Source organism: Sparus aurata, chromosome 17, assembly GCF_900880675.1.
Source record: "Sparus aurata chromosome 17, fSpaAur1.1, whole genome shotgun sequence".
NCBI lineage: Eukaryota > Metazoa > Chordata > Actinopteri > Spariformes > Sparidae > Sparus > Sparus aurata.
The window spans coordinates 13,557,513-13,567,093 of record NC_044203.1 but is presented as its reverse complement, the minus strand read 5'-3'; the positions used below and the strand labels follow the sequence as shown (position 1 = coordinate 13,567,093).

The following is a 9,581-nucleotide window of genomic DNA, read 5'->3' as shown; positions in this document are numbered from 1 at the left end:
TTGTCATAGCACAGGTGGAAAAGCACAGAAGTTAATAACAACTTTAAACATTTAAGTGTTAGTGAGCTGTGAGTTGAAGGTGCAATATGTAGGAATCGGCTGGCTGTTGAAGTAATATTACGGACAAATAGGGGGCAGCATTTTATCAGATTAACTATTAACCCAAATTGTTTCCCAGCCGTTAGCTCAGTTGGCTCAGTAAGCTCAGTTAGCCATTCAGTTAGTCATGCTTTGCCTGGACTGGGAGGTCAGAGCTATGGTGCTGTTTTCACCGCTAGCATGGAAGCTTTGGAATTAGGCACAGGCACAGGTCTTTGACATAACATCAAAATTAGTTTTGCTTCACATTGTGTTGTTGATTTTATTTAATTTTTTGAATGTATGAATCTTAAATTCTTACATATTGCACCTTTAACTAAACTGGAACCCTGAAACTGAAGCAGACAAATGGAATTCAACCATCGCTGATTTTGCCAGTCAAACCTGTGCTTTTCCTTCAGCGACTTATTCAGATGTCTGCTGTGTAAAAGACCTATACACAATGAGGCCTTCGCTGTGTGTGGTTTTTGTCAGTTTTAGTAAAAAGCCCTTTTTAGATGGAATATGTTCTCTTTAATCACTGTGTCAACCATGATTGGTGTGACACTATTGTATGTGTATGTGAGAATATGTTAGTAGCTTTGGACAGTAATATCCAGGCAATGTATATTAGTAATAATGCTAATTGCAGGTGGAGTTTGGAGTTTGTGAGTTACTATGGAAATGAGTAGTAGAGGGATGTGAGAAGCCAGGTATAAAAAACTGATTTAGATTAAACAGAGAAAGTAGCTTCATCACACCTGTCACTTATTTTAGAACTTGTCAAAATTTTTCCGCAAAGAGCAGACAGAGGCTCTCTGAGGAGGCCTTACAGCTGCACTTCTCTAATGAAATCCTGTCGGAGGAGAGTGTAATTTGTTTAGTTGTATGCCTGCCCAAAAGCACACTTGATATCTCAGACCCCAGGGAGCAGATTTTGAAACATGGTGGAACAGGAAGAAGAGAATGTTTCCTACCAAAGGTTAAGATGTGCGGTGGTGCCGTTAACCAGAAATGAACAGTGCACAGAAGGGAGGAGCCGGAGGAGCTGGTGTCCTCCAGCTGGTATTATTCATGAAGTAAAGACAGTTAAGTGTTGTCTTGCACCCCACTGGCCAATCAGGAGGTTGGGAAAAGACTGACGCTTGCAAAATGCTGAAATTAGGAGTTAAGCAGGTGCTATTGACAGTGTTTAGGAGAATACCCAGTAGAAAGTTAAACAGCTGCTTTTGACAGCATTAGGAAACAAGCTAATCTTAGCCTCATTAACATGCTGGAGTAGAGCTAAAAACACACCAGGGACAGACCCAGACAGTCCACTAACACAGCCTCTTAAGTCACATTCATAGATAGCACACTGCCAGTCCTCAGTGTAACCTGTCTGTAACAGAGCTAAATGAAAATGAAATGCTAAATCTTCAGAAGAAGATCTTTGGCAACATGCGGCTGAAGAGATGCACATCTTTCATGGGTCTCTTGAAAATACCAGATCACAGCATTATTCCTCTGACTTTGGTGACACTATCATTGTGACACAGTCTCAATTTCACATTCTGAAACCTTGGTCTACAAGTATCATACTTTAAGGACACAAATGCCCTGTGACAGACAGGCCCACATAATCTAATTTTAATCTTTTAGGCTGGAGCAGGAAAGCCCCCTGGGGAGCCTAACGCGCCAGGTCCTAAACTACACAAAGAGTGAAAATACTTTTCAAAAATGCTTTAGAGCCTCATTGTGACCTTGCCAGCAGCCGAGCAACTAGAGAATTTGAAATTATTTGGACAAGCTCTGCAAGAAAATCCGCATTTGCACGCACATAATAGGAATAATTGAGTCCTGGTAGGTGAAAGCAGCACACGGGTTGCCTCCACTTGACTTTCTGACACATGAAGATAACAACAGATCTGTGTTATTGAAATTGCTTCATGGTCTGACATTCAAGTGAAGACATGGCAGAGGTGATGGCCTGAAGAAAGATTTGATCGATGACTCAGCTTGAACAATGAGTTAAAAGCCGGCACAGCTTTAATGAACCTTTTAAAAACTAACTGCATTAGCACTTTGTGTTATTACCCCAGTGTGCAGCTCATACAATTCAGTGTATGAATGGCATTCAGACTTTTTCTTCACAATGCACCTTCTTGCAGTTACTTTTTCTTTCAGAGGTCACCTGGAGTAATTAGAGATTTTTTTTCCTTTAACATGGAAAACTGTATGCCAGTTAAATGGTGTTAGTGAACGCTTGAAGCTCACAGTACATTCCAACCTTTCATTCAGGTTGTTCAAGGACGCCTTAAACTTGTTACTCGATGTCTTCAACAACATCTCTTCTATTCAACTTCCAAAGTCTGTGGGACTCATGAAAAGTTAATGCAGTATTTGTACCCATCATGCACTGTGGAATCTGTCTTCCGTGTATGTTAACACGTTACATATGATTTCAGTGATAAATGCATTAAAGTTGATGGCACTTTCTGATGATTATAGGGGCTCCATGCAATCCTTTTTTACTCACTATATGTGAGCTGACTGTGACATGACATGTGACAAATTGGACCTTCCCCATCTGTCTCAGTTGTTTATTCTAGACTGTGGAAGATGTGTTTAAGTTGTTTAAAGCTGCTGGACTGTGGATTTCTTTGTGAAGGACCCGGGTCAGGTTTTCCACGACACTCCAAAGGAAGTGACTCGACACACACGTTCTTCCTACTGTTGCTCTCTTCGCTCCGCAAACAGAGAGTAACGGTAGCCTTCATTAGCTTAAAAATATAGTCCACAGAGCCTGTTCAATACCAAGAACAGTTATAATCACAATAGCATGTGTTTGACTGATCACACTGTATTTCTAATGAAGCTGAAGAGAAAACAGGAACATCTCTGTCTCTGAACTCTCTCAGCAGTATCTTTCTTCTAACATGCATCAGACACCAGAAAGGTTTCCTGAAAGGTTCAGAATTACTTTCTGACCCACGTAGGACTCATTTTGTTAGAACTCCTTCAGTAATCATAGCTGGTATGAAGAAAAGAAAGCACCAGAGAGAAATGTATTTCCTTTATGAAGCTGCAATGGCCTGTCATACCTAAACAATGCCGTAGTCATTTCGTCCTCGCTGAAATTGTAAAGGCACTGAACTGCATGTTGCTTCTGGTCGATTAGAAAGAAAAAATCAATCACAGTGACAGAGTGGAAATATTTTCCGGCCGTAAGCTGCAGACTTGGACGCATTTTACTATTCTTTTCATATACTTTGTTGGCTATTCACATCTACACATATTAATACACAATGGCTATGATTTCTCTTTGACTGATTTCCACTTTGTACATCAATCTTTGTACATAAAAAGCCTCTCTGTCTCAGTATGTACATGTCTGTGTATGTGCCATCAAAATGCTCAGACAAGCAGCAATGCGTGGTACTTCAGTTTAAAGAGTCTTTCAGCCTCTCTTCACTGATTCAAACCACTAAAACAGTGTGCGCGTGAAGGTGTGTGTGTGTGTGTGTGTGTTCCTCTATTTGTTTCTCACACAGGTGAGTGAGGAGGAGGCGACACAATTAAAGCGGTCACCTTTGTCCCGACCATTTTTTCCCCATATAGTTCGGTCTACGTGCATGTTTGCCAGAGTGTGCGAAAGCGTTCGCAGTATGCGTCCTCAGTTGCGTCAGTGCTGTCAGTTTCTGCGCCAGCAGCGGGCTCCTCCCATCTGTACAAGCCCCACCCACTTCCTGTGTGTCAGTATAAAGCATGGTCTCCTCTCTCTCAGACACTCACAGCCTGAACGCTGCAGGAGCACAGCTCAACATCTTCATCCTCTCCTGGTCCACGCCAACTACTGCAGGTAAGGATGAAAAACTAAATTTGAAAATAGTGTTGTTAGTTGTTTCTGCGACAAGTCATATGATCGAGACACATGTTCTTTTAAGTATTATTACTATTTAACATTGTTTTTTACTTTTATGGTTTTTGTTTTGTTTGTTTTTTAAATTTTTTATCACAACACAGATATTGTAAATTCTATCTGAAAATCTGAGAGGAAGGGGGTAATTTGGAAATGTGGTTTGCACGTTTAGTCTTTTTAAAATGTATCTTTGTTTATTATCATGATATATTTTTGTTAACTGTAATAGATCATTTTTCATTGAAGGTAAAGTTGTGTCTCATATCTACAGTGTTATGTACTGTAAAAATAAGACACAACTGATAAACATTTAAAACTTTGATAATGACTGAGTGGGATAATGAACGGGTCAATTCACAGCTGTTTAAGCATCTCTATTTCAATGTCTGAGTACAAATAATTTGATCATGGCATTTGAGTTTGAGTTGAATATTGTGTGTACATAATATTTCTATATATAAGACTTGATGATGGTCGTTATTGCAGCAGATATCACAGGCAGGATTGTGCTCATGAATAGAAGTAGGAAAAACCTGTAAATGAGTGTCCAAAAAAGGCTTAGTGTTAATCTCTGTGCCCATAACTCAGCATGGAAGTGCTTTGCTTAAATTAAATAAAAACAACAACTCCTTTTTAATTTTTCTCTGGGGAGAGGAGGGGAGTGGAGAGGGCTTTCACACACACGCTGCACCACATCATTACCAGCCCATTGAATAATGAATTAGACAAAATGACCAGCTGCTAAAAGGAATTATATTAACATGAAGAGAATGACTGTTTACACCAACGCTGTGTCAATTTAAAGACACAATATTCAATTGGACTACTGAGTTACAGTGATGACAGTCCAGATATCATTTCTAGATATCACATGCTTTAAAACTACAGAGTTGAAAGGCTTCATTTGAAGAGGCTGTATTGTTTTGTGAATAGAGCTGATAACGTATGTGATCATGAAGACCACGGTGTACAATAAGCTCTGACTTATTGTGTGTGTGTGTGTGGAGAGAAGATCAACTGTTTCAGTGGTCCATGTAAAAATTAGATGCCGTGCAAACTTCTCCTGGTTCCCCTTCCGTGTCTCTGTAAAAGTGCAGCAAACCTTCAACCGTTCCTAGAAGCTGTGAGGCAGTCAGAGTGAGAGGCTTTTCAACGAGAGCCTTGGAGCGACCGGTGCTGCTGGTTTCATCTAAGTGGATGATTTGCTCTGGAAGAATGCTCGGACACAAAAGCATTCATCTCAGCTAATAGTGCTGCTTTGTCAGGCTCCGAGATGAGTACAGTGTTAGTGAATTAGCGAATCAGTTGGTAATAGTGTACAATCTATCACTGTACTGTAGTGTTTTTTGCTTTTCTTTTGCACATTGCATTTTTTTTTATCAAACTGAGGCAGAACTGTTGGTATGGATGTCGACCAGCTATGGATGCAGGTAGACCAGAGCAGATTATGAGGTTGATTATGAGATTATGAAGATGAGGAATGCAAAAAAGGATTTAGATTCCTATTTATTCTCCTTTCAGCAAGAAAAATAAAGAAATATGGAGGGGAAAAATATTTTAATTTATTCTCTTTTATTTTGAGTATCATGTGAATCCTGTTCAAAGCACAACAGGCATAATTAATATTTAGAGTTTACTGGTGCATTTCCTTTGGGGTTGTGCTGACAGTGTACATTCATTACAAGTACACTACACAGCAGCAGCATGACCATGTGCGTGTTTAAACGCTGCCACTCAGAAGCGATGGATTGTGTAAGAAAGACAAAATGTTTGCCTCGGGGTCCAGCTGAACCACCAAAGGTTAATCATGTCCTCCCACCACTGTGCTTCAACCATGGTGAAATGATGTATTGCTGCTTTGTGCAAGACCTACACCGCCTGCGAGTTTATCCTCCTGACAGAGGCACATAGTGATCGAGCCGAAGGGGAAGCAATAAAAGAGAACAGACATTGGAGTGGGAGTAAAGAAGCTGATAGGAAAATGACCACATTAGGTGAAGTTTTTTTTTTAAACTTTCTTTTTTTTTCCCCTTCTCTTTTTTTTTTTTCTGCCAGTCATGAATGTAGGTATCTGTGTGTGTGTTCTCCTGGCTGCTCTGTCCAGCAGATCCCTGAGTCTGCCCTCGCACACTGTGGTAAGACACACACACACACACACACACACACACACACACACACACACACACTTCTCGAAATATTCTGCCTGGATTTGTTGAAAAAAAAAAAAGAAAGAAAAGATAAAACATTTCCCCTGACACAGTCCGAAAAAGTGTACTGAGTCAGCTTGTGCTTTAAAATCCACTTTAAGTATTGGCAAAGTGTTGAAATGTAACGTTGTGATACGTTATGATTCATCTTTTGTGTTTTTCTTGTCGTCTAGTCGCAGAGAGCCGTGGGCGAGGCTCTCCCCTCAGACAGCCTGCCTCCTCACCACACACGCCAGGCCCGCTCGGCTCCAGCGCTCCCCTCAGGGCAGCTCGCCAGCTACACCCAGCCCCAAGAGGGCGCAGACGCTCGGAGCAGCCTGAGCCAGCTACTGGCCAGACTCATCTCCAGGAAAGGTGAGGATGGAGAGGGAGAGTGTAACTGAAGCGAAAGCCTTCTTCCATCTCATCTCATTACTTACAGATCATTTCTGTTTCCCTCCCGGTCCTGTTATTTCCTCTCATCCCTCACATCCATCCCTCTGCGCGCTGCCGTCACTCATGCTGCTCGTTGGTCCCACCATCTGGCATTTCCCCGCCTCCCTCCGGCTCTCTCCTCCATCTCTCCATACTTCCTCCTCGCTCCTTCCCTCTGTCCCTCTAATTCCTCTCCTGACCTCACTCTTTCTGTCACTGTGTATCTCTGGTTGTCTATCTCTCGACGCTGTGTGACGGGGAGGCCCGCTGAGCTCTCAGCTCTCTGGGACAGAAAACAAATGCATCAGCATGACATACTTTCCACAACCTCATTCAAAGTGATTTTTACACGATAAATATGTGCACTGCTGTCATGTTACGACATCTTCCTGTCATCATCACCCCTCTCCCTGTCTCCTCCAGGCTCTCCCTACCAGACCAGATCCTCCCTGACCAGCAGAGCCAGCGGCCTGGCTCCCAGCCACAGGATAAAGGACAGAGACTACCTTGGCTGGATGGACTTTGGACGACGCAGCGCAGAGGAGTACGAGTACTCCTCCTAAAGGGATGGCTCACTTTTTCGAGTGACAACCACTAACAGCACAGCTGATAAAAAAAATAATGGGCCCCTTTCACACTGCATTCACTATAACCAAGGGCTGACCTGACCAGAGCCTTGAACTAGTTTAGCATCATTATTATATTTAAGCAGAGAGGAGAAAGATCCTGCCATCACTGTCCAAGCTGCTCCCCACTGCACGTCTGACAATATTCTATTTGGTTGTTATTTTGTATAAAATCCTGTGAAAACATCAGAACCAACAGTGTGCCAGTCCATCTCTGAATACTTTCTCACTTCTCTATCTGTGGCCTTTGTAACCTACCCGTGTCTGTTGTATGCATCAATCATCAAAAAACAAGTCACACATGTACAGTTTCATTACAAACACTCAGTGACAGCTGTGTCTCATATAGGAGAGAAGTTGGGACTATTTTCAGTTGTGGATTAATACAGATTTCGTGTTAAAGTCAGTATTTTTTGGGCAGCAGGATGACGTGTGCGTGAGTGAGTAAAAATATGTGGTCATAGATAAGTAACCTCCAAAATGTAATATAAAACAAATAACTAGTTACTTTCAATTAGAAGAATTTAGTTACTCTACACTCTTGGGGTTAGGGTTACAGTCCTCACTGTCTGTGTAGAGTAATGTGTCTCTGAGTACTTTTGTGTTACTTTCGCTAACAAAAATAACCACAGAAGTCTGTCAAGGAATCATTCATAAGAAGCGGGAAGTCAAAGCACGAGCCTTTGTCCTTTGACTACCCTCCTCTAGTATACAGCAGTTCATTTCAAATCCAGTGCCGGATGATATTATACAGCCTAATGAAGGCTCTCCTCCATTCAAGCAAAGAGACATTCTTAGGAAAGAAGATCGACAAACATAACCTATTCAAAACTTGTTGTATTGCTCTGCTTATAGTACTTTATTACTGTAACGTGAAGCAACAGGACAGCCAGTGCCACAGTGTGGCTCATAGATGTGTTTTAATGTGGAGCTCTGCGGGACTGAAGGTAACTGAGGCTGCACAGCTCATACTCAGACGATTCCCTTCATTGTTTGCGTCAGTGTTTTCATGAGATTTGTTGATAATAAGAACAATATAGAACCTCACCAGACCTGCTCTGAGGGAACACTGAGGGATTTCATGTTTTTTGATTGGATATTTTTGATCCACTTGAATCATTTGGGAGAGAAGAGATATTAAAATCATATTTGAAAAACCTGTTCCTTTAACTACAAGTTTCAGCCTCATTCCAGTGAGAAACACGCGTCTTACGACATTACAATAGTGTTAAAGTGTCCCATTTTACTGACGACTCAGAATGTACTGAAGGTCTCATTGGACCTTAATGAGCTACGTAGGGGTCTTTGGTGAATCGGACCGAAAGTGGGATTTAAGTCTGTGTGTTTGATTGGTACCTTAATGCAGTAAGCTGACAGCAGCACAGAGCTTCAATTCATTATGACTGATTCAATCCATACAATGTGCAGCTAAAGAAAACAACAATGTGATACAATATTGAAAAACCTCACAAAGATTTACATCACAGTAGCACTATGGAGTCAGTAAGTTTCTCTGGATTGGAATGAAAAGGGGCTGAAACGACCTTTCACCTCTAACCCTGCCTGTTGAACCCTGGGCTAAACGTGCAGTGTGAAAAGTCTTAGAAAGCACAAGGTGTTGTCGACTGTATGTGAGATGCTTGGAGGCTCCCTTTCATCACATAATGGACCTCTGTGGCAGATACATTCAAATCAGGATTACAAGTACTGTAGATATGAATAGAAGAGTGTTTTTCTTCTTTTGTTTCTGAGAGATTATTCTATATGTATGTATGTATGTATGCACTCTTAAAGGTTAAGTCTCTGTAAAAAAATTATATGTTTCTAACAAATAAAATTCAAAATAAAGCTCCATTTTCCTCCGATGTCAAGCAGTGTTCTGGAAAGATGATGTCATGTTTGGAGCTGGAGCAGTGTGAACAGTTGGTGGGCTCATCCCGCGTATTTCATGTAGCCGCTGCCTTCGTTCAGGGGTTTTAGCGGAGTGCTGGAGGTCTGTCTGTGGGTTTCCTTCCTGATGAGCATTTGGTGGAATTCACAAGGGCTTCCTGTATAAGAGCCAGGATCATTAGTGTCTAATGTAAACACAGATCAGGCTTTCCCCGGATTAGCACTTGGAATAATGAGCCAGTTTATTGAAAAAAGAATTCATTTGAAACTATGTCTAATACTGTTGTAGAAGTGGTTCTGAAACACATCTTGAACTCCAGTTAGTTTACACATAATGTAAAAAAAAAGTTACGTCAGTCACAGTCCTCTGCTGCATAGAATAACATGATGGAGAATGAAACTAGGATTTGATTGACTGCAGAAGTCTTACAGTGTACTTTTACAGTGAAGAGCTGCTCAAAGTGA

General features: G+C 41.4%; 1 protein-coding gene across 1 annotated transcript; it reads left to right on the top strand.

The window, feature by feature from the left end:
• Positions 1-3,844: 3,844 nt before the first annotated feature.
• ccka (cholecystokinin a) lies at positions 3,845-9,097 on the top strand. The gene is made up of 4 exons (XM_030395090.1): positions 3,845-3,919; positions 6,035-6,114; positions 6,360-6,540; positions 7,024-9,097. The coding sequence occupies exons 2-4, from the start codon at positions 6,037-6,039 to the stop codon at positions 7,161-7,163; spliced, it is 399 nt and encodes a 132-aa protein (XP_030250950.1). The 5' UTR covers positions 3,845-3,919; positions 6,035-6,036; the 3' UTR covers positions 7,164-9,097.
• The last annotated feature ends 484 nt before the right edge of the window (positions 9,098-9,581 follow it).

What these genes read in the sequence shown, in the direction of transcription:
- ccka (XM_030395090.1), top strand. Translation starts at nt 6,037, where the DNA reads ATGAATGTAGGTATCTGTGTGTGTGTTCTCCTGGCTGCTCTGTCCAGC. An exon ending in GTCTGCCCTCGCACACTGTG is followed by an intron (nt 6,115 to 6,359) that starts GTAAGACACACA and finishes CTTGTCGTCTAG; the next exon opens with TCGCAGAGAGCCGTGGGCGA. An exon ending in CAGACTCATCTCCAGGAAAG is followed by an intron (nt 6,541 to 7,023) that starts GTGAGGATGGAG and finishes TGTCTCCTCCAG; the next exon opens with GCTCTCCCTACCAGACCAGA.